This window comes from Chlorocebus sabaeus, chromosome 26 (assembly GCF_047675955.1).
Source record: "Chlorocebus sabaeus isolate Y175 chromosome 26, mChlSab1.0.hap1, whole genome shotgun sequence".
Lineage (NCBI taxonomy): Eukaryota > Metazoa > Chordata > Mammalia > Primates > Cercopithecidae > Chlorocebus > Chlorocebus sabaeus.
The window spans coordinates 47,332,986-47,358,754 of record NC_132929.1 but is presented as its reverse complement, the minus strand read 5'-3'; the positions used below and the strand labels follow the sequence as shown (position 1 = coordinate 47,358,754).

The 25,769-nt window shown below is 40.2% G+C and overlaps 1 protein-coding gene across 2 annotated transcripts in view; it reads right to left on the bottom strand.

The window, feature by feature from the left end:
- Positions 1-25,769, bottom strand: part of THSD4 (thrombospondin type 1 domain containing 4) — a 664,019-nt gene that overhangs the window by 218,872 nt on the left and 419,378 nt on the right. The window contains exon 1 of one of the 2 annotated variants that reach the window (XM_008016049.3): positions 15,781-16,027. The exons of the other annotated variant lie outside the window; for it this stretch is intronic. Coding sequence (XP_008014240.1) covers positions 15,781-15,852 — 72 coding nt within the window. The 5' untranslated portion in view covers positions 15,853-16,027. Of the gene's footprint in view, positions 1-15,780; positions 16,028-25,769 lie in introns of those variants that run through there. 2 annotated transcript variants of the gene reach the window in all.

Genomic DNA, 25,769 nt, shown 5'->3' with positions numbered 1-25,769 from the left:
CGAAACCCTGTTTCTACTAAAAATACAAAAGATTAGCTGAGTATGGTGGCACGCGCCTATAATCCCAGCTACTCGGGAGGCTGAGGCAGGAGAATTGCTTAGACGCAGGAGGCGGAGGTTGCAGTGAGCCGAGATTGCACCATTGTACTCCAGCTTGGGCAACAAGAGTGAAACTCCATTTCAGGAAAAAAAAAAAAAAAGGACCAGAGATGGTGTGCTTAGGTGTTCTGGAAGAGGTAGGACTTGGAACAGGCAGGAAGCAGGAACTGTGAAATGGACATAACATCACATCTAGGCACTGGCAGTTCTCAGGTTCCTGCTTTTCTGCTATTCTTCCAGGAGCAAGAGCGTCAGAATGTGAGGTCACGATATTTGTCTGTCTGGCTTATCGGCATATATGCAAACCACTTAGAATATGCCTGGCGCATGGTAGGCTCTCTGCAAATAATACGTTGATTAATCATAATATGATAAGTTGATTAATGAGGAGGCATGGTTTCACCCCTTCCCTTCCTTCCCTACCACCTTCCAACACACTCAGATGGTTGGTGCACAAATCTAACCATCTCTACAGCGCAAACATACTTGCAGAACAAACTATGCAGCTGAGGTATCTTACAAATATAGCTTTGAACACATTTAATGCATCTGATTTAAACTGTATCTGATTTAAAACCACAAATACTCTCTTCCAAGTACCCCCAAGCTTTCCCTTGCCTAAAGATCTCAGAAGCCACAACTGGGTGTGTCAAGATTATTTTGTTTCTAGACCATTCACCCTCCAGCTCTGGGTTAAGTAACTGTGTGGTCCTGGGCAAACCACATAATTTCCAAAAAGTTCATTATCCTCATATGTAAAATTAGTAGGTTAGACTAGATTATCTCTAAGGTTCCTTATTAAATGATTCAAGACACTAGAATTTGGTGCTTAACATCACTTTCTGGCTCTAGAGGGGGGAGAGAGAGAGAGAGAAAGAGAGAGAAAGAGTGTGTGTGAGAGTGTGTGTGTGTGTGTGTGTGTATTTTAAAATGAGTCCTTGGTTCACCCTTTGCTGAGAAAATCCCAGTGACTTCCCAGCCCCTCCTTCTCCACCTGGGAGGGTATGGACACTTGCAGCTTTGGAAATCCTGGTTTTTGCTCTTTCTTCTTTCTCAATTGCTCACCCTATCATCCCATTTTAAAGCATCCTAGATATTTTCTTGTTTCTCTCCAATCGGGGCCTGTGGGTCATCAGATTTGGTTAAGGAATTTGGAGCTACACTCCGGATTCTTGACTGTATACCTCCCCTCTCTAGGATCCCAGATTTGTCTTTTATATGCTTATGGGTGATGCCCTCACCCCAACTCCGTATTAATTCCCTCTCATTCTTCTCACTTTGCGTTCTACGTCAATTGGACAAATACCAGCTCACAGATTTACACAATTCCCCTAGTCTATCTAAACAATCTTTCTCCATTAGGCTTGAGAGATCAATTTTTTAATAATAATGATAGCTGCCATTCATTGAGCATATTCTTGTACCAAACACTTTATGGAAATCATCTCCTTAATCTTCACTACAACTCTATGATATTGACAAGACCCTCTCACTTTAAAGATAAAGAGAATGATGCTTAGGGAACTTACTTGTAGCTTGCCTAAGCAAGAACCAGAGATTCAAGCTCAGGCCTGTGTGTTTCAAAGCTCATGGATTTTCTCCCACTATACATAAGACATCAACACTATTCAAGGGTTTATGATATGCGTTTGTAGTTTAGTGGTTACTCCTAGATTCAGATAAGGTTAAGGCTGGAACATACTTAGGAAGTCACTTAATTTTAGTGACTTCTAGTAGAACCTAAGAAATATAAGAACATACCCACATGGAGAAAAGAAATGATATAGTTACATGGAAAATTGCACACGTATTATATACAACTATATTTATAATACAAATGGAAAGTACATCTTTACAAGCTTCCACAGAACATTTACAAAAATGACTTGGAATGCCTTCCTCTAATATCTGCCTACAAAACCCCTAAGCATTCTTCAATCCCATTTCAAATGCTGCTCTCTCCATAAGCTGTTCCTGATCTCACAAAAGGGTGTGATATGTTTATCAGAGTAATTTATATTTTAGCCTTCACTAACCTATTTGTTGTTTCCTGTCTTTAGAGGGCAGATCGGGTCTCACCTCTTTATTAATTCCATAGCTCTCAGCACAAAACTTGACACAAAAAGTAGCACTCAATGCATGGTTGCTGAATTTAATTCAGAATTGTTTATTTTGCCTTGGTGCAATGTAGGAACATGAAAAATATTGTAGTCAGGCAGAATTCAATACATTCTAATATAAACCACTCTGTCTTTTACATCAATTACTCATTTTGTCCCTTAAATATGCCTCGGTTGAAATTCCAGCATTCTTTCTTTTGGTTCATATTAACTTTCTAAGCTAAAGTAAATAAATTTATTGAATATGCTGAATCAGCAAATAAGGTTTTTTAAGTAAAAAAAATTTATTTTTAAAGGAGAAATGCCTAATTGAGTATGCATGTCAAAAGTATGGTATAAGAAAACAGGGAGGAAAAAAGATACTCATTGTAGCATTAGTTTTTAGACTAAATAATATTTCCATTTATTAAATATGTGACTTTCTCTTAAGGTATTCAATAGTTTCTTGGCAATAAATTTTCTCAAGAAGTAACAATAAAATTTTGTCTGAGCCTCTCACGATATGCCAATCACAATCACTTTTCTCTAATGTAGCTGAGCTGCTTTATAACACTGGCTACACAAAATTGTGAGAGTGAGTTAAAGTAAGGAACTAAAGGCCATCCTTTGCATTTGAATAGATCTTTACAGTTTGCAAAGCACTTTCATGAACATTATCTTATTAATGTTCCTTATATATCATTGCAATATTCTTCTTCTTCCCATTTTATAGGTAGAGAAGCAGAGGTCTAGAAAAATTACTTGCCCAATAAACACTTGTTGCAAAAAAAAGGAGGAAAAGAAGGATAAAAATGTGCCTTATGTAGGGTCAAGATGGCAGACTGAGCAAAGGTATTCGTTTTCCTCTTTCCTTTGCAAAATTCCATTAAAATCACAGAAAACACACACAAGTTGTAACAACAACTATAAAACAAGAAAGGATATGATTAGCAGATAAAACATTCTGAAGAATTTCTGGATATTAGAAAGTTTATGTTGGCAAGAAACCACAGCAGAAGAAACCACCAAAACAGACTATTGCAGAGATGAAAAAATTCTAAACTCAGAAACCACAGGTACAATGAGCAAAAGCTAGAGTAGCCACTAACATCAAGGAAAAGACTGCCTGAAGAATGCTGAGGTCAGCCATGCCCCACCCCTCCACCGGTCAACAAAGATGCTGGTGGGAGGTTTCAACTCTTTGAATACTGACAGATGAGGCAGACATACATTAGAAAAGACACAGAAGACTTGAACAACCTAATCTACAACCTTGATTTAATAGAAATATAAAAGTCTCTGAACCAATTATCAAGAATGTTCATCAAAACAAACATTTTTCTCAAGCACACTTGGCCTGTTTACAGAGGCTGTTCACATGCTAAGCCATAAAGCAAGTCTCAACAAATCTGAGAATCAGCATCGCACATATCACATTCTCTGACCACAACACAATCAAGTTAGAAATTAGTTTCGAATTTTAAAAAACACCAAAACCCTCCATACTTAAAAATATAATTAAATAATGCTTGGGTCAGAGAAAATATCATAATGACAATTTAAAAAAATATTTAAAACTGAGGCCAGAGGCAGTGGCTCATGCCTGTAATCCCAGCACTTTGGGAGGCCAAGGTGGAGGACTGCTCGAGCCCAGGAGTTCAAGATCAGCTTGGTCAACACAGAAAGACCCCACCTTTACAAAAAATTTTTAAAAATTAGTCAGACATGGTGGCATGTATCTGTGGTCCCAGCTACTGGGGAAGCTGAGGTGGAAGGATCACTTCCGCCCAGGAGGTTGAGGCTGCATGAGCTGTGTGATCCTGCCACTGCCATCCAGCCTGGGCAACAGATTAAGACTCTGTCTCAAAACAAAACAAAAAACCCTAAAACTGAATAATAGTAAAAATACTGTATATCAAAACTTAAGAGATGCAACATAAGTAATACTACAAGAAAAAATTGTCATCTTTAACACTTACATTAGAACAGATTAAAGGCTAAAAATAAATGAGCTGAACACACACACACACACACACAAATATATATATGTATTTTTTTTTTTTTTTTCTGAGACAGAGTCTCATTCTGTCAGCCAGGCTGGAGTGCAATGGTTCAGTTGCAGCTCGCTGCAACCTCCACCTCCTGGGTTCAAGCAATTCCCCTGCTTCAGCCTCCCAAGAAGCTGGGACTATAGGTGCCAGCCACCATGCCTGGTTAATTTTTATATTTTTAGTAGAGATGGTGTTTTGCCATGTTGGCCAGTCTGGTCTTGAACTCCTGACTTCAAGTGATCTGCCTGCCTCGACCTTTCCAAGTGCTGGGATTACATGCGTGAGCCATGCATGCGGCCCACATATATTTTAAAAGTTACTACAGTTAAAGAAAAAACGACGACATGAATAAACCTGAGGAAAGTAGAAAGAAAAATAAAAGCAGAATTGAATGGAAGAAAACAAAGCTCCAATGCAGAGGAACAACAATGCCAAAAGTTGATTTTTTAATGAAGATTAGTAAAATTTACAGTATTCTGGAAAGAATGGTTAATAAAATAAAAGGCACAATTGAACAATATTAGGAAATATTAGTATCTGGAGATCTGCAGATGCTGCAGATAATTAGAAGATATAATGAACATATTTATGTTAATAAACTGGAAAACGTAGATGAAATGGACAAATTCCTAGACATATTTAACTTTTAAACATTTTCCAAGAATAAATAGAAAGCCTTAATACTCCTATAATGATTAAATAAAAATAATCAGTGGTTTAAAATGTCCTTACAGGGGGGAAAAACACATCAGGCTTAGCCAGTTTTTTTAGGTGACTTTCTAAGAATAAATTATAATAATTTTATATTATAGAAAATCCTCCAGACATTAGAAAACACAGCGGTACTTCTGAAATGAATTTATAAGACAGGTATAGCCTTATAACAAAACAGGAAAGTACAGCATAAGAAAGAAAAATTTACAGGCACTCTCAAATATAGATTTGGAAATATAGAACCCTCTTAAAAATAGTCATGCTATAAAATTAATTTAATAAAAATAGAAATATATCATAACCAAGTTGGATTTATCTCTGGAATGCAAGGATAGTTTAACATTATAAAATCTGTTTCTGTAATTTATCACACTGACAGATTAAAAAAGTAAAACCAAATGATCATCTTAATAGAGAAAATGTGTTAGATAAAATTCAACACATGTTCATGATTAAAAAATAAATCTCTTAGTACACTGGGAATAGAAGAGGGTTTATCAAGCTAATACAAGCATAAACTTACAGCAAACTTGATTTTTAATGGCAAAATGTCAGAAGTGTTCTCTTGAGCAAATCGGGAGCAAAATAGCACTGCCTCAATTCAACATTTTGCTGGAGGTTCTAGCCAGTGCAAAGGTTAAGAAATAAAAATTATAAAAATTGGAAAGTAAACTCAAAATGGCCATTAAAAAAGAAATTAGATATGTAAGAGTTTGGAAAAGGAAAAATGGCCATTATTCACAGATTACATAATTATGTACTAGAAATTACAAAAGTTCCTACATAAAATTGATTTAAATTAATAAGAGTTTAGAAAGCTTTTTTGATGTAAGATCAGTTGTACTTTTTTTTTTTTAAAGACAGGGTCTTACTCTGCCACCCAGGCTGGAGTGAAGTGGTATGATCATGGCTCACTGCAGCCTCAGCCTCCCTGTGTTTAGGTAATCCTCCCACCCTAGCCTCTTCAGTAGCTGGGAATATAGGCACACACCACCATGCCTAGCTAGCCTTTTTTCTGTTTTTCAATTTTTTTTTTTTTGTAGAGATGGGTTTCACCCAGGGCTGGTCTCAAACTCCTGGGCTCAAATGATCTGCCTGCCTCGGTATCCCAAAGTGCTACTAGCATTACAAGCATGAGCCACCATGGCCAGATGATCATTTGGACTTCTAAGCATTAGCAACCAAAAGAAAAAATTAATTAGGAAAACATACACATAATTTATAATAAAAAATAACAAGGTACTTAGGATTAAATATAAAATAAAGATGTATAAGATTTTTGCATAGGAAATTGTAAAACTTTATTAGAAAATGTCAAAGAAGACTTAAATAAATGTAAAGCTTATATGCTATGTTCATAGATAGAATGGCTCAATATTAGAATGATTTTAGTGTTCTCATGTTAATCGATAGACTCAATACAATACTGATAAAAATTCTTAAAGGATTTTTCAAGGAAAACTGATGTGATAATTTCAGATTTCATAAGGAAGAACAAATGTCTAAGAATAACTAAGACACTCCCAAATAATATGAACTGATTTGCCCTACACAGATGGAGATTTATTATAAGGCTGTAGTAATTAAGACAGCAGGTTACTTGTACAGACATAGAAATGTCCAATGGAGCAAATACAGAGGCCAGAAAAAGATAAACATGTATATGGAAACTTGGTACTGAAAAGAAATGGCCCTGGAAATTTGTTGAAAGGGAAAGACTATTCAATAAATGTTCCTGTAGTAACTCATTGCCAAAATGGGGAAAAAAGAAAATTAGATCCCTTAATGAAAAATGAAATTAGATCCCTTATTTACCCTATACAGAAAATTTAATTCCAAGCGTATAAAAACTTAACTGTGAAGTGCAAAACTTCAATAATTTTAGAAAGCAATATAGGAGAATATGTCTATAACCTTGGGATCAATAATTTCCTAAACAGAAAAAGAGAGTGTTAACACAAAGAAATAAAACGGATACATTCAAATACACTAAAATCAAGGACTTCTGTTTAGCTAAAGACACTTTACAAGTCATAAGGTGGAGAAAATATTACATGGAATAAAAAGCAGAGGGTTCATATTCAAAATACACAAAAGACTCTTAAATCAGTAGTGAAAAAGCAAATAACTAAATTTAAAACCAGAAAATAAATACAAACAGGCATTTCACAGAAGAAGAAACGTGAATGATATGTATACACGTAAACATTATACTTTATCAATAGTTAATGATCAGAGAAATGTCCATTAGCATACACTGACACCATTTTATATCTTATATATAAGTAAAAATTAACCTGTCTGATAATACCTAATACTGGAAAGGAGATAAATCATTGAGAACTTTTACACTCTACAAGTGGAAATGAAAACTAATAAAACTGCTGTGGAAAGCAATCTGATATTAATTGTAGAGTTAAACAAACATATTCTCCATGACCCACTAATTCAACTCCTAGGCATGCGTCCTAAAGGAATCCTTGCAAAGATATATGAGGAGACATGTTACAAAGTGTTCATAGCAGCATTGTTTGTAATAGGAAAAACACCCTAGAAGGAACCCAAATATCTATCAACAGGTAAAAAGATTATATATTCATATTGTAGAATACTATCTAGCACTGAAAATGAATGAACCACTGCTACAAATATTACCATGTCAAATACAAACATCAAGTTGAATAAAAAAAAAATCAAGATACCATGTTTACACAACTCAAAACCAAACAAGATCAAACAGTATGTTCTTTTTGGGCTTGGTTTTTTTTTTTTTTTTTTGAGATGGAGTCTCACTGTCACCCAGGCTGGAGTACAAAATGGCACCATCTCAGCTCACTGCAACCTCCAACTCCTGGATTCAAGTGATTCTCCTGATTCAGCCTACTGAGTAGCTGGGACTACAGGCATGCAGCATCTTGCCCAACCAATTTTTGTATTCTTTTAGTAGAGATGGGGTTTTACCATGTTGGCCAGGTTGGTCTCGAACTCCTGACCTCAAGTGGTCAACCCTTCAAACAAAAAAGTAAATGTTCACTTCTATTTCTCTTATTCAGTATTGTATTCTGGAAGTTCTAGCAAGCAGCCTTTCAAAGTGCTGGGATCAGAGGCATGAGCCACTGCACCTGGCCCAAACAGTATATCCTTTAGACACACATACACCTGTGATTATATTATAGATAAAAGCAATGAAGTGCAAACCATAAAATTCAGGATGGTTGTCTCTCGTGGAGAGAAGCAAGGAGGACATGAGTGGGGAGTAGCGTACAGTACTGGGAATTTTGATTTCTTTAGTTGTGTGGTGAGTTCATAGGTGTTTGCTTTATTATTCTACTTCATAATTGCTTATATATTACATATGTTCTCCTACACATATTCAGTATTATACCTTTTTAAGAAATAAAATAAATGGTTAAAAAAATACTCAAATACCATCACTCCACTAAAGAGCTAGACAGTATTACGATTGAGTTCAGCAAACCTTCAAAAAAAAAAAAAAAAAAAAAAAGGGGTAACTCCTTGGTTGTTTAAACTGTTTCAGAGGCTAGGTGTGGTGGCTCACACCTGTAATCTTAGTACTCAAGGAGTCTGAGGTGGGAGGATCACTTGGGTCCAGGAGTTCAAGACCAGTCTGGGCAACACAGTAACACAGTGAGACCCTGTCTCTACACAAAGTAAAAAATTAGCCGGGCATGGTGGCGCATGCCTGTAGTCCCAGCATCTTGGAAGGCTGAGGCAGGAGGATTACTTGGGCCTGGGAGGTTGAGGCTGCAGTGAGATGTGATTGGGGCACTGCACTTCCAGCCTGGGTGACAGAGTGAGATCCTGTCTCAAATAAAACAAAACAAAACAAAAAAACCAGGCCACGCGCGGTGGCTCACGCCTGTAATCTCAGCACTTTGGGAGACCGAGGTGGGCGGATCACGAGGTCAGGAGGTGGAGACCATCCTGGTTAACACAGTGAAACACGTGTCTACTAAAAAATACAAAAAAAAAAAAAAAAAAAAAAAAAAAAAATTAGCTGGGCATGGTGGCAGGTGCCTGTAGTCCCAGCTACTTGGGAGGCTGAGGCAGGAGAATGGCGTGAGGGCGACAGAGCGAGACTCTGTCTCAAAAACAAAACAAAACAAAAAAAACAAAACAAAACAAAACTGCTTCAAAGCATACAAAAAGACAAAAGATTTCTGAATTGATTTTACAAAACTATTAAAACCCTGGTCTAGCACAATAAAATATAGCCAAGAGCCAATACCATTTATTTAAAAAGAAGAAAAAATTTAAAATATTTATAAATCAAATACAGTAGTAAATTTAATGAAGAAACCATTAAGATAGTTAATTCCAAGAATGCAAAGACAGTCCAACATTAAGAAATTCATAATATATTCACTATGTAAGTAGATTAATGGAAACAACTCATATGAGCATTTTGACAAAGGCAAACAATATTTGATAAAATTCAGCAATCACTCCTGATAAAAACTTAGAAATAAACTTGTAACTGGATAAAATGTATCTACCTGAACCTCTGATAGGTATCATACTTAGTGATGACATATTAGAAACATTCCCATTTAAGTCTGGAAGAGCGGGGCGTGGTGGCTCATCTCAGCACTTTGGGAGGTCGAGGCGGGTGGATGACCCGAGGTCAGGAGATCGAGACCAGCCTGGCCAACATGATGAAGCCCAGTCTCTACTGGAAATACAAAAATTAACTGGGTGTGGTGGTGCAAAACCTGTAATCCTAGCTACTCGGGAGGCTGACGCAGGAGAATTACTTGAACCTGGGAGGCGGAGGTTGCAGTGAGCTGAGATAATGCCATTGCACTCCAGCCTGGGCAACAAGAGCAAAACTCCATCTCAAAAAAAAAAAAAAAGTCTAGTAGAAGACAGGATTGTTCACTTTCATTTATCTTATTCAGTACTGTATTCTGGAAGCTCTGGCAAATGCAGTTAGACATGAGGTAGAAACAAGCACAGGTATCAGAAAAGAAGGAAAAGCTTTGCCATTGCAAGTCATAGGCACACACATACACATATGCACATAAACCCACAGACACACACATAGGCACATACCCTTATGTTTATAAATGTACAGGAATGGTTCTAGAAGGACAGACGCTAAATAGTTAACAATGGTTTCATCTGGGCAGGGAAGGAGGATAGGGGAGAGAAAGAGGGTAAAGAGGAACCTTTAACTTTTACTCTCTGTATTTGTTTGCATGAATTTGTTCTTACAACAGTTTTTATAATATAAAAAAATTGTTAGGCTGGTGCAGTGGCCCATGCCTATAATACCAGCACTTTGGGAGGCCGAGGCAGGCGGATCACTTGAGGTCAGGAGTTGGAGACCAAAGTGAAACCCCGTCTCTATTAAAAATACAAAAATTAGCCAGCATGGTGGCAGGCACCTATAATCCCAGCTACTCAGGAGGCTGAAGCAGAAGAATCCTTGAACCTGGGAGGCAGAGGTTTCAGTGAGCTGAGATCGCACCACTACACTCCAACCTGCGTGACAGGGTGAGACTTTGTCTCAACAACAACAACAACAACAACAAAAACATTTAAATGAGAAAAGTCATATGGTGACTTTTCACCCAAGTGATTGACCCAAGGCTCAAACTTGAGTCTTGCATTAGCAAGTGAGTTCCACATAGCTGGTTTGCTATTTTAGATACCAGAAAAAGAAAGAAAGGCAAAGCCAGGGAGAACTGTGTACCACGAAATAGTCATTAAGGTCATTACACCGACCCTTCATTTCTATTTGCCACAAATAACACTCTAGGAACGAAGAGTGACAACTAGTATTTTAAATAAACGGTGTCACTGCTTACAAAGCAGTCCTACATGAATTATTTAATTTGATTTACTCCTTAGGAAATAATTTCAATAATTTATGAAGAAGAAAATGTCCTGCAATGATGACCTAAATGACATGTCAAAAAAAGATACTCTTAAGACTGTAGATCTAGAATTTTGAGAACTTTCAAAGGCCCAGAGAAAAACTCTAGTTCTCAGGATCGAGCTGACTGACAAATTTCCTGCCACTTCCCCTCACAATGGATGCTTCTGTGATCTGAACTATGCATTGTTTCCAGAACATGCCATGTCCTTTTTTATTTCTGGGGCTCTATAGATGTTTTCCCTCTGTCTGGAATGCTGTCCCTCTTTTCCCCTTACAATGCTTACCTATCCATCAGAAGAGAGTTAAGATTGCAGACCTGACTGCTCTCCTTGAAAAGATCTGCTTACAAGGCTGGCCCTAGGCTGGCGTCTGGTAACTTGGATTTGGGGAGGGTTGCCGTCATTCCCAGAACTGATAAGGGTGGCGTGCTTGCTGTGCCTCTACTGTATAGACAATATGGTATATGGTGAACACCTGCCTTCCCTGTGGGAGTCTGGAATTTTGTTAGCTGGCAGGCAGAGGCTGTGTATGTGGTCAGCTCCAGGAAAGATGCTGGGCTCTGGGCCTCTAACAAGCTTCCTAGCTGGCAACATTTCCCATGTGTTGTCATAACCCATTGCTAGGGGAAGTAAGTGGGTCCTGTGTGCCTTCCCTGGGGAAAAAAAAAAAAAAAAAAAACCTTGGGAGCTTCCATCTCGTTTGCCCCAGACTTTACCCCATGAACCTTTTCCCTTTGTTGATTTTCTTCGTATACTTTCACTGTAATAAATCATAGCTGAGTGCCAATGTATGCTGAGTCACTGAATCACCGCAGATAATTGAATCATAGGGGTTGTCTTGAAGACCCCCAACACACAACCCTTCAAGCCTCAGTTCAAATATGTCATCATTTGTGGAATCTTTCTTTGCTTTCTTAGGTAGCTTCCCATTGTTCTTGCAATTAATGAGAGATCCTTATTGCATGATCATTAACTGTCTCTATTCTGTGCCCCTTTTAGAGTATAAGCTCACCAAAGACAAAGATCTGGTCTTCTCACCTTTCTTTTTTCAGCACAGGGTTAATATACTTGCTCGCATTTGCAATGGTGATTGTAGTCGATAGTACGTTTTACACAATGGGAGCATTTTACGCACATTCAATTTGTTTTTCTTACCTAAAAGCATATCCTGGTGGTCATTTCATTGCACATCTACAGCTACCTCATTCTTTCTGAACACCTGCACAGCATGCCTGATCACCAGGACAGTAGGATGGAAAGGGCCTAATTATGACAGGGGGCTCATAGAACATTTTACACACTCAGAGTAGACCTATATGATAAAAAGTCTTAGAAATGGAAAATCTGGGTCCAAAAGACATTTATTTATTTTTAACGTAAAAATTGTGATATAATTTACATACCAAAAAATTTGCTCTTTTAAAGGATATGGTTCAGTAGTTTTTAGGATAGTCACAAAATTGTGCAACCATCACCACTACCTAATTCCAAGATGCTTTCATCACCATGAAAAGAAACCTTGTCTGTACCCATTAGCAGCTAAGATATTTATTTTTTATTTTGATAGGTTTGGCCATATTGTACCATCAAAATTAAAGAACATCTATGCCTGTAATCCCCGCACTTTGGGAGGCCGAGATGGGTGGATCATGAGGTCAGGGGATCGAGACCATCCCGGCTAACATGGTGAAACCCCGTCTTGACTAAAAAATACAAAAAAATCAGTTGGGCGTGGTGGTGGGTGCCTATAGTCCCAGATACTTGGGAGGCTGAGGCAGGAGAATGGCATGAAACTGGGAGGCAGAGCTTGCAGTGAGCCGAGATCGTGCCACTGCACTCCAGTCTGGGCGACAGAGCGAGACTCCGTCTCAAAAAAAAAAATAAATAAAATAAATAAATAAATAAATAAATAAATAAATAAAAGAACATCTTTTTGACCACACTTTGCAGAATTTATCACGTTATTCCAAATATGGAATGCAGTAGATTTCTAGTTGCATCTCCCTCCCTGTCCCTACATATAACAATGTCTCGTTGGTCTTATCTGAGAAGGTAAGTGCAAGTTCAAGAAAGAAAATGCAACCCTCCCATTCCCACCTCCCCTTCCCCGCCATTCTGCTGCATCCTGCAAAGAAGCTGAACATTGGCACACTCCCCACGCTGATAAATGCATCAAAAGTCCAGCTTGACTTTAAAAGTCCTTTACAGTCTTTTTGGGGATACATCCCATCTGTACAAGTGTATATGGTGGCTACCCTAACCTTGACTAGGACAAAGGGGTTCTCATGATCTCACTGTTCTGAGTTGAACGCTCTGGCATTGGGACAATTAAAGAAGGCACAGTTCTTCTCTGTGTCTGTTCTCCAACCCATGCACTGATACCATACCAGGTTGTTCTATCCTTGGACCACAGTCACCAGCGCTGAGAGTGCCAGCCACAGGATGCCAAACAAGGCTTGCTTTGCATCACACCCCTCCTCTCACCACCTGCCAGGCTCTGCTTATCTGAAAGGACCTCACACCCTAGAAAACTGACTGTAAACTGCTTCCCAGAGTGTGCCGCTTGGCTTCCAGCTCCACATTGAGAACACAGCCCTCCAAGCACCCCCAGGTGTATGACGCTTTCTTACCCGTTCTTCCTTTCCTCATGTGTTTTTAGGCACGTCCAAAGGGAAGATAATTAAAACCTGCAAGAAAACCAGCTGGCAGAGAAAAGGAAAATCTTGGTGACTTAGGGACGACGCCACATGTTTATGGGTAAGTTTTGTAAGTAACACGACAATAAAAAAGAGGCTCTTATAAATAAATGCCACATTCTTCAAAGCTCTATCTAAACTACATTCTTTTTAAGGAAGAGATGGGGGCTACTCATACTCATGCTCCTTCCTCATCACTTCATTTCCAAGAAGGAAAAAGGAATCCTAATCGTACAATTTCCTAGGAGCTCAGGCATTCTGGAGCCAACAGCACAGAAACACACACGCACTCACACATGCACGCACACTCACATGCACACACTAGGGGAAAGAGGGAAAGCAAGAACGAAAAGAGGAAGAGGCCCAAGAGGATCTTTATTTAGCAAAGCAGAGTGGAACAAAGGGGCAGGAGGGCAGGCATCTCACTACCTTTGATCGGGTTTTCTGGCTATTCATGTTAAGCACACATACTTCTAACTCATAAGACAAAACCTGCCTTCTCGCAAACGCTGAACACTGTCTGAAAAGCACCAAGATTTGGGTGAGCCTGTATAATCCCTTTCAATTTTCATCTGCTTTGCTGATTGGCAGGTGAAGCAGAGCCGTTTGCCACTCTGCACGTGACACAAGGCTAGGGGCACACACATTCCAGCGTGGCCTTCCCCACGAGCCAGCTGTGTGCAGGTAACTAAAGCCTGCCCTTTGCTTGCTGTTAATAAGAATAATTGGCACGCCACTGAGGGGCTGCTGGAGCTCTGTGATTTGCTCAGTTCGGGGGTCTCCCCAGACCATATGTGCATGCAGCGGTGATAGAAATATTTTCCATATGAGCTCTCCTCTCGCCTGCTTGAGTGCTCCAGGCTGAGTGAGGCCAGCCCATTTGTCATTTACTCTACACACTAAAAAAATCAACAAGGAAATTGTGAACTTCAACTACAACTAGAGGGCAATGGTCTGCTTTCAGCTTCCAGCATCACTCACCCATTCAGTTTCTCCTGCTCCCATTCAAGGGCTCAATCACTCCACAGGCCCAGAAAATATCTACAGAGCAGAGGACATGAGTAACTAATAGGTGAAAAGCCTGCAACAAATGACCCGTTGCTGCATGTCTCTGAGCTGCATGTCTGTTCTGAACAGAGCAACAAGCCTGCTGAAACCACAGCTAGCCTTGTAGCCCTGGGCTTGGGAGCACTCCCACTTCCACTCTTCTTAGACAAGGGAAAGTAATTACATTAGGCTTTCAGAGCCTGCTTGGTCCCTGACAAGGCTAACAAAAAGCAAAGCTGTGAAGTGGCCTCATGGCCTTTTTAGGAGATACACTTTTCACTTGGCTTTTCAAAGAGGGAGACGGATGCAGGAGAAAGGCTGTCCTTTCGTTACTCAGGCATCAGGGTAAGGAAGGAAACGAGTGGATGAGGGAAATACGTTGCAGGCTTGTTCGCAGGTGAGGGTGGATACACCAAGGTGCTTCCCTCTCCAGGCTCAATGATCATCTACTCCAATCTCTTTGCCTGCATCAAAAACTGACTCCGAGAGGTATCACCGCTGTTTAAAAAACCAAAAAACAAAACAAAAAAATGTACCCAACAACCATATGAACTAAACGAATAATAATAAATCATCCTCATGAGCTTAGAACATGTCTCCCTGCTAAAGTACATCTGGGCATACTCCTAGCCCTGTTATATATCATCATCCCTTTTCAAACCTATGGTAGAAAGTTAAGCACAGATTTTTCCAAGCACATCAAAGCAAAAAATAAAAATAAAAATAAATAATAAAAAAAAGAGAGAAGTGTTGCAAAAGCAGGGAAGAAAAGCAATTCCCCTAGCATGTACATTCTCTCTGCAGCACTAGAGAAAAATTCTCAAAAGGTAACAGTCCCTAACGAAATCTGACATGGCACATTTTTTTTTTTTTTTTCTGCTACAGCAGGAGAAACGTGCGTGCTACAGGCATCTGTCACCAAGGCCAGAGCAGCTTCCCGGTGTGGCAACTGTACAGACAGCTTCAGAATGATATTTTAGAAATTACAAAATTCTTCAAGAAGAAAAGAAGTCTTCACATAAGAAAAGGCAAGAGAAGCCTACAAAAGTAATATAAAGCATTACTCTTTGCACCCCATAAAATTCCATTCCCTGATCCCTCTTGGTAGATAGAAGAGGAAATATAATGCTGAAAAAAAATACAACTTCTGACAAGATATTTTATTTGGCTTACCTCTCCCCCAGGTCTTGCTAACACTGCTGTTTGAACGTGGAGCAATGTTAATATCAGGTAGCTGACAAACATTATTACCCAAAGTTAGAACTACCCTAGAGGAGAACTCCGTCTGCCAAGTGCTAACAGCTAGCAGATGCACTTGTGTCTCGGGATTCCAGCCCTGGAGTTCCGCTAGGCACCGCGCTGGTTCCCTCGGCTCTCCCTCACTGTACTACCCGGCGCTTCGAGCTCAGCCTCTGTTCTGAAGAAAACTGGTAAGCTGATCTCTTCATGTAATAACTTCTCCCGGCTGGGGGAGGGGACAGGAGCCAGCTGGGAGCTGGGGGGCTGCCTTTAACAGAAAGCAGAAAGGGGAGGGACAGAAATGATCAATGTGGAGTTCTGCATCTGGTCTCATTCATGAAAAGGGTTCCAAGGTAAGTACTCCACATGCAGGGGGACAGCCCCTACCTCGTCAACTGAGGCAGGGAGGGGGCAGTGAATTGCAGCAGGATGAGCTCCAGGCTGGGAACAGGGAGAGCCAGGGCCTTCCTAGTCCAGGATCTGGAGCTGACAAGCTGTGTTTGCCTGGACAAGTCGCCAGCCCTCTCTGGCTGCAGTTTATTTTTCTCACTTGTACAAAGGTTGGGTAAATGATGTCTGAGTGCCCTTTTAGATCTGATTTGGTGGTTGCAGAAATCTAGGCAGTTAAAAGCTGCATTGTCAAGGGCAGCCTCAACGGGGAAAGAAGTTACAAGGGTGATGTGTGTTTGTGCACCAATTGTATAGACACAGACTGTGGAAGCCATTGTATCCCCCTCTTGCTGCATCCCTGGGGCACTATGCCTAACCAAGAGCTTGAGGAATTATTGCAGAAAATGTAAAAATAGGTGGTAAGATGGGAACAAGTGAATCCCCAGTGCTGTCAGAGTACATTGAAATGCAGGATGGTTTTAAAGAAATAAGAGCTACCTCTGAGTAGACTCACATCAACCATCAAAGTGGGGCTTGGGAGCGTGGGGAGCAGGCTGGGAAAAGGGTCATCCTCAAGCCTACAGTGCACTTGAGATACACCTTACAAGGTCACCTGTTATCCTGAAATAGCAGGGGTCATGGCTTAAAATGGATTAGAACCCATCAAGTATGTATTCTGCCCGGAATGGGCTCAAGGTGCTATTCTGAGGCTCTTGGTGGCCACAGAGGATAGGATGACTGCATGGTGCAATGGAAACACCCTGAGGTCCTGGAATTAGGCAGGTGTGGGTTAAACTCCAGTTGTACTTCAAACTCTCGTGTGTGTCTCTGGGTGAGTATTGAACCCTGGTGAGCCCTAGTCTCCCCTCCTGTGAAACAGGGAAATGCCATCCAATGGTTATGATGACTATCAATGAGCTCACCTAGGCACAAAATGTGGCATAGTTCCTGGCACACAATAAGTACTAAAGACACAGGCTTTCTCTTTGATCTGAAATAAGTATCAGCAGCCAGCCCCAGAAAGTAAATTAATAAACACTTGAAAAGCCTCAGGTTATGAGCATTTTCCTGCATTAATGAGGAAACTTTAAACCTAACTGCAGTTTGCAGCCATCTCAGAAACTTTATTATCACCAGTCACATGACCATTTACCAGTGGGGAGTTTTTTGGCGGGTGACTGGGAGGGAAGAACTTTCATTCCTTCTTCCAGGGCTATAAGAGAAAAACAGGTATAGTGAGGATAAAATCTCCAGTTAAGGAAAGAAAGGAATGAATTTTTCCTCTTCCCCCTTCTTAGTCATTGTTACAGTTCAGCTTTGGGTCTGTTCTGCTACCTAACTGAAGGGGAAAGTTATCTACTGAGTAACCTCACGAGAAATGCAGGAATTATTTAAGAAAGCCAAAGTTCTTGAAAGACCAGGAGTATTGTCTAGCCAGGGGTTGGGAAACCTTCTGTAAAAGGCCAGATGGTTTTAGGTTTTACAGACCATGTGGTCTCAGTAGTAACTACTCAACCCTGCCATTATAGCACAAAAGCAACCACAGACAACACACACATGAACGGGTATGGCTGTGTTCCAATAAAACTTTATTTGTAAAAACAGGCAGGCGGCCAGATTTGACAGCAGTTTGCCAGCCCCTGGTCTAGAGACTTCTCAATCATCCTTCAATCCACTGCAATCTTTTGACCTCTCTGCTCTACTGCAAGGGCTCTGGAAAGGTCACCAATGGCCCCTGTGTCAAAAAATTCAAAAGATAATCATTTAGCACTTATTTACTTCTCTGTAACCATGTCCTCCTTTTCTTTTAATATTGTGGTGACAAATAGACAACACAAATTTATCATGTTGACCATTACTAAGTATACAATTGAGTGGCATTAAGTATATTCACAATGTTGTGCAGCCATCACCACTATTCATTTCTAGAACTTTTCCATTATCCCAAACAGAAACTCTGTATTCATTGAACACTACCTCTCCATTTCCCCTCCTCCAAGCCCCTGGCAACCTCTATGCTACTCTCTGTCTCCATGAATTTTCCTGGTCTAGGTACTTCATATAATTGGAATCATACACTACAGTATTTGTCCGTTTGTGTCTGACTTATTTCACATAGCATGTTCCGAAGGTTCATCCACTCTGTAACAGGTATCAAAATTTCATTCTTGTATAAGGTTAAACAATATTCCATTGTATGGATATACCACATTTTGTTTATTCATCCATCTGTTAATGGACACTTGGATTGTTTCTACCATTTGGCTGTTATGCATAATGCTGCTATGAACATGGGTGTACAAGTATCTATTTGAATCCCTGCTTTTAATTATTTTGGATATATATCTAGGAGTAGAATCACTGAATCATACGGTAATTCTATGTTTAACTTTTTGAGAAGCTACCAAACTGTTCTCCATAGTGGCAGCACCATTTTACATTCTCACCAGCAATGCACGAAAGTTCAATTTCTCTACCTCCTGACAACACTTATTATTTTCCACTTTTTTTGACAATAACCATCTGAATGGGTATGAAACGTATGTCCTCCTGTTCGAACCACTCTCTTCCCGTAGCTTCCAGGGCTATGGCTCTAGATTTCCTTTGCCTCTAATTAGCCAACATTCGTTGAGCAGTATGAGCCCAGTATTATTAAAATTATTTTAAAAACTTTTAAAATAGATTCATGTAACCACGATAATAGGCTTATTAAATAATTTGCTCCATGTCACACAACAGTAGGTGGCAGTTGGCATTCTGACCCTAAAAGCCTTTGGCCAGAGCCTGACTCTTAATGACAGCATTGCCTTGTCACCATTTCTCTGGACTCCTTGGACACACCCTGGGCCTAGCTCCTAAACTCCTATATTCTAGGCCCTGTCTCCTCTCTATCTGCCCTTGTTGGGCCGTCTTATCATTCCAATGGCCCCAACCCTTTGCACATTCATGACTCTTTTTTTATTTTTATTTTTTGAGATGGAGTTTTGCTCTTGTTGCCCAGCTGGAGTGAAATGGTGCAGTCTCAGCTCACAGCAACCTCCGCCTCCCGGGATCAAACGATTCTCCTGCCTCAGCCTCCCAAGTAGCTGGGATTACAGGCTTGCACCACCACGCCTGGCTAATTTTGTATATTTTAGTAGAGATGGGGTTTCTCCATGTTGATCAGGCTGTTCTCAAACTCCTGACCTCAGGTGATCCACCTGCCTCAGCCTCCCAAAGTGCTGGGATTACAGGTGTGAGCCACCGCCCCTGGCCCACATCCATGACTCTCTATAATCATCTGTACCCAGGTCTCCCTCCTGACCTGTAGGTCGATGTACCCAGTTGCCTAATGGATACTTGCATTCCTCAAATGTACTCCAAACTCAACAGGTCTAAAACTGAGCTAGTGTTTCCCTGAAACCTGTTCTTACTCCTGTTTCCTCCATCTCAATAAATAACATCATTATCTATATAATTCCCAGGGGCTGACAACAGCCCACTCCCTCACTTTTTCATCCAAACCATCACTGGGTCTGATTGAGTTTCCTTCTAGAGGGCTCCCCAGCAGGTCTATGGCCCCATATTCCTGCTGCCCTGTTCCCATCTAGCCCTCCATCATCTCCTCTTGACTTTATGTAGCAACCTTCTTGTTCTGTTCTTTTCTCCTTCCAGCCCTCTTTCCAGTGCAGTCAGTGGGATCTTCTAAAATGTGATTCCAACCATGTCACTCTCCTGATTTTTTTCTAACTTTTTGTTTTGAAATAACTTTAGATTTACAGAATAGTTGCAAAGACAGCACAGAATATCATGGCATCTCTTCACATTGTTAACATCTCACATGACTATGATACATTTATGAAAACTAAGATGTTAACATTGGCACAACAATATTAACTAAAGTACAGACTCATATTTCCCCAGTTTTTCTCCAAAATGTACTTTTTCTATTCCAGGACCCAATCAGGAGACCACAATTACATTTAGTCATCACATTTCTGTGGTCTCTCCTGGTCAGTGACCGTTTCCCAGCCTTTGTTTGTTTTTCATGACCTTGATGCTCTTGAAGACTACTCGTCAGGTATTTTTTAGATTATCCTTCAATTTGTTTTTTTCTTTTCTTTTCTTTTCTTTTTTGAGATGGAGTCTCGCTCTGTTGCCCAGGCTGGAGTACAGTGGCAGGATCTTGGCTCACTGCAAGCTCCACCTCCCAGGTTCATGCCATTCTCTTGCCTCAGCCTCCCGGGTAGCTGGGACTACAGGTGCTTGCCACCATGCCCACCTAATTTTTTGTATTTTTTAGTAGAGATGGGGTTTCACTGTGTTAGCCAGGATGGTCTAGATCTCCTGACCTCGTGATCCACCCGCCTCAGCATCCCCAGCCTCCCAAAGTGCTGGGATTACAGGCGTGAGCCACCATGCCTGGCCCAATTTGTTTTTTTTCTAATGTTTTTTCATGATTAGACAGGGGTTTATGGGTTTTTATGAAGAATACTATAGAAGCAAAATGCCCTTCTTATCACATTCGTCAGGGGTATTCTATTCCAATATGACTTATCACTGATGATGTTCACCTTGACCATGTGGTTCAGGTGGTATCTGCCAGGTTTCTCCACTGTAAAGGTAGTATTTTTCCTTTTCCGTATCCTGTTCATTAGAAATGAATCAGTAAATCCCATAGAATTAAGCTCTCCTTCCTGGAGGGGGAGTATCAAAGAATATTTGAACATGTGTTAAAACCATCACAAATTCATAAATATTTTAGAGGAGATAATTTGAGGCTATGCAAATATCCTGTTTTCTCCGCTAATTTTAATACTCATCTGTAGATTTTGCCTGCAGCAATTATTACTGCAGTGTTCTAACAGTGATTTTCTGTTTCTCTCATGCCTTCTACATTTAATCAGAATTCAGCAGTATGATTTGTCCCTCCTCTTCCATATATTTATTAATTCAAACATTTATTTATACTCCTCTGCTCCTTAAAATCTTTTGACGCGTGTCCTTTGGGATGAAGTCCAAATCCCTTCATATGACAATTACATGACTGTTTGCAATACGTTCTCTTCCTGCCCTTCCAGCCTCCTCCTCCTGTCTTGTGTTCACACACACTTCATTCTCCAGCCATCTTAAGCCGCAAGAAATTATCTCAAATACCATGTGTCCTTGTGCTCCATACCTTCTTTCCTGGTACTCCCATTCTCTAGAAAGTCACTCCCCCATCCTCACTGAGCTAGCTCCTGTTGCTCTTTGTCTCTAAAAATGTAGCCCAAATTGTTCATAAGCATCAAATATTGGACACCACTAAATGCCCATCAATAGGGACTAATTGAATAATTTGTGACCTCCATAAAATGAGGTACCCTGAAGCAACAACAAAAAAATTGAGTTTTCTCCCTATGTAATGATATGAAATATATCCAAGATTAAGTGAAAAAAGTAAGATGCACAGAGGTGTGATTACCGTCCTATTATTTGCATATGCATGCTTATAATTGCCTGTCTATGCACTGTGGAAAAACACACTTGAGACTACTAATAATGGTTACCTCTAGGGAGGGAAACTGAGTAGCTTCAGGCTAGAAATGAGAGGAAAATTTATTATTACGCATCTGTGCTGTCTCATACTGCAGCCACTTACCCACACACAAATACTGAGTACTAGAAATGTGGCTATTCCAAACTGTAATATCCTGTAAATGTAAAATGCACTTCATACAATTTGAAAACTTGGTATAAACAAAAGAATGTAAAATATCTCATTCATATATTTTTATGTTGATTTGATGTTGAAATAATATTTTGAATATGTTGGGTTAAATAAAATATAGTATTAAAATTAATTTCATTTGTTTCATTTTACTTTTAAAAATGTGGCTATTAGAAAAATAGCCACACTGGTGGACAGCTTTTCTATATTCCCTTTCATACTTACTGAACTGTCAAACATGTGAATGTATTGCTATTCAAAAAGTAAATAAAATGAGACCGGGCGCAGTGGCTCATGCTGGTAATCCCAGCACTTTGGGAGGCTGAGGTGGGTGGATCACTTGAGGTCAGGAGTTCTAGACCAGCCTGGCCAACATGGTGAAACCCCATCTCTACTAAAAATACAAAAATTAGCTAAGTGTGGTGGCATGCGCCTGTAATCCCAGCTACTTGGGAGGCTGAGGCAGGAGAATCACTTGAACTCAGGAGGTAGAGGTTGCAGTGAGCCAAGATCCCGCCACTGCACTCCAGCCTAGGTGATAGAGACTTGTCTCAAAAAAAAAAAAAAAAAAAAAAAAAAAAAAAAAAGTAGGCAGGGCACGGTGGCTCACATCTGTAATCCCAGCACTTTGGGAGGCCAACGCAGGCAGATCATGAGGTCAGGTGTTCAAGACCAGCCTGACAAACATGGTGAAATCCCATCTCTACTAAAAATACAAAAATTAGCTGGGCATGGTGGTGCACGCCTATAATCCCAGCTACTCGGGAGGCTGAGGCAGGAGAATCACTTGAACCCAGGAGGTGGAGGTTCCAGTGAGCCAAGATCCCACCACTGTACTCCAGCCTGGGTGAGAAAGTTAGACTTCATCCCCCCCCTCCAAAAAAGAAAAAAAGTAAAGAAAATGAAATAATGGTCGTAATAATAGTTAAGAATAGAAATGAACACATGCACAAGTTCTCCTTGCTCCCAATGATTCACTTAAATGTCACTTTTTCTAGGAGTTATATCTCATCAGTCTCCCTGTCAAGCTCAGGGCAGTGCCCTGGCTTCTGTCCCCAGCCATCCTCTGATTATCTCCAGTGTAATATTTATCATGATGTGTTATAATTGTTAATAAATGCATTGTCTTCATCAATACAGAATGAGTCCTCCATACAAGAGATGTGTCTTTTTCTCTGTGGCCCCAAGAGTCAGCACACAGATAGCCTGATTCAGTTAATGCCAAACAAGAGAATGGATGCAAAGGTGGACTTTACAGCAAACTCTTATCTGCTTATGATGGGAGGTCTTCTCATGGTTCGCCTTAGATACCAGAAAACGGAAAACACAGAGGCTAAATTCCCAGAAGGTATATTCCTCAAGGAAATTCAAATAATTTCAACCTAAGTTTTGGGTGACCTAAAAAGAGAAAATGTTAGTGGTAGAAATGAGAGTATCAAAAAATAGGGAAAATGAACATATGATACCTAAAACCACACATTTCACGTAAAATATAATTGTGCACTACCTCTAACTAATAAAGAAGTGTAAACCATAGCAGATACTGCCTCTAAGGCTATTTTACTTTCTGCAAAGAATGTGTATTCCTTTATGAAGGATGAAGGAAGATGCAGGTTTCTCCACAGAGGTCCATATCATACGGCTTAAGTGTTCAAACTATGTTTATTTCTTTACATATGCTGGGATTGTGTGGAATAGGTGGAAAAAGTCTCCTGTCAAGAAAGCAGCTGGCTATCAGTCAGGGAGCTGGTCATGCAGGAAAGGAGAAGCAGAAGCAGGTGTTAGTAATTAACTCTCCCTTTGTATGAACCAAGAAGCCATTAAAGAGCCACAGAGGTGGGAAATGAGGAAAGCGAAGAAGAGATCTCTGCTGCATTTCCGGTGATTGCTCTCCCTTCTCTTTAAAGATAAGGACAATCATGAGAATCTACAACAAAGGAAGTCGCTGCATCTTTACCCTTCTCTGATTTCTGTCTGAAAGGGGCCAAAGCCTGGCTGGATCAGCACTTGTAACTATCAGGGCAGCCATGCAGTTAAGTTGAGCACTTTGCAGGTTCACTGAAAGAATGATGTTACTTGGCTCAACTGGGTTCAGGGATTTAAAGTCGGGCCGGGAGAAGGGCCAGAGACACAATCAGGGAGATGCTCAAAAAAAAAAAAACCATACAGGCCCATCCTAACTCTTACAGTACACAGGGGAGCTAGTTCAGACAATGCATCAGAACCATTCTCATGTTGACCATATTCTTTGTTTCCAAGTATTTGCTCTAAGGCAGAGGTTCTCAACGGTGGTCCCTGGATCAGCAGCAACAGGGAACTTGTTTTAAAATAAAACTATCAGGCCTCATCCCAGACTTATCAATTAGGAACTCAGGGGGTTAAGGCCATCGATTTGTGTTATAACAAGCCCTGTGGATGCCTGCTGGATTGGGAACCACTGCTTTAAGCAATACTTATCTGTCTAGTAAACCTTAATTCAAACTGCATAAACGTAAAGTATTATTTTATGAAATCTTATTTTCTTACAAAAGGTAACTGTCAGATACTAAAACACAGCACGAAGCCGTAATAATGAAAACAGTGGCAAAAACAACCAGTGACGGAAGAGACAGGTCATTCACCTGACTAAACATGTAGAGGGATTTCGTGTGCAATCAATGAGTCACTTCAAATCATCAAGGAAAGGAAGGCAAAGGGTTAGGAATGTGGCCAACCACTTGAGTAGTAAAGTTATTTCTCCAATTTATATCAGTGACAAACTGCGAGTGGATTATAGGTTTTATGTAAACAACAGAAGTATGAAAACAGTAAAAGGAAACGGGTCTATATTTCTATATTCTTAGTGTGGGGAGGGATTTTTAAGCAGGGCTATAATGAAGACAAAAATCACAAAAGAAAATATTTATATATTTGTATATATATTTTAAAATTCTGTAAGTTGAAAATACTATAAACAGAATTAAAAGACAAATAGGCGGGGCACGGTGGCTCACGTCTGTAATCCCAGCACTTTGGAAGGCCAAGGTAGGTGGATCAGTTGAGGTCAGGAGTTCAAGACCAGCCTGAACATGATGAAACCTCATCTCTACTAAAAATACAAAAATTAGCCGGGCATGGTGGCAAGTGCCCATAAACCCAGCTACTTGGGAGGGTGAGGCATGAAAATCACTTCAACCTAGGAGGCAGTTGCAGTGAGCCAAGAACACATGATCGTGATTGCACTCCAGCCTAGGCCAGAGTGAGATTCTGTCCCAGGAAAAAAAAAACAAACAAACAAAGAAAAAAAAGCCAAATACACAGTAGAGAATATATTTCACTTGTCCATTCACTGAAAATATCAGTACTTATCATCTGCTTGAACCAGGAAAAAAGAGACTCAATTCTTATAATTATGGAGCTTTTGGTCTGGTGCAGGATGCCAACATTAATGAAACCCAACAAATACAATTAGAATTGCAATGTGAAAAGAATTACAAAAGAAGAATATATGGTAGTATAGGAAGATTGTCCTCATTAGAGAGATTGGCTTGTGAGAGGAGCAATAATGGCCTTCCTGATGACCTGAGAGGAAGGAGGTGTGGCTGAACAGAAGCAACCAAGGGGGAGTCAGCCCAGCCTCAGATGGGCTGAGGACAAAGGGAGGGGCCATGATGCAGAGACTTTGTCTTTCTCTTAATGAGAATCTACTTTAAGGGCAAGGGCAGCAGTAATAGGACCAGGTTTGCAGTTTGCAAGGGCTACTTCTGTTATATGGCAAAGGGATTAGAGGCAGGCAAGAATGGAAGCTGGAAGACCAATAAGAAGGTTATGGCTGTAGTCTAGATGAAAAGGGCTAAGAGCTTAA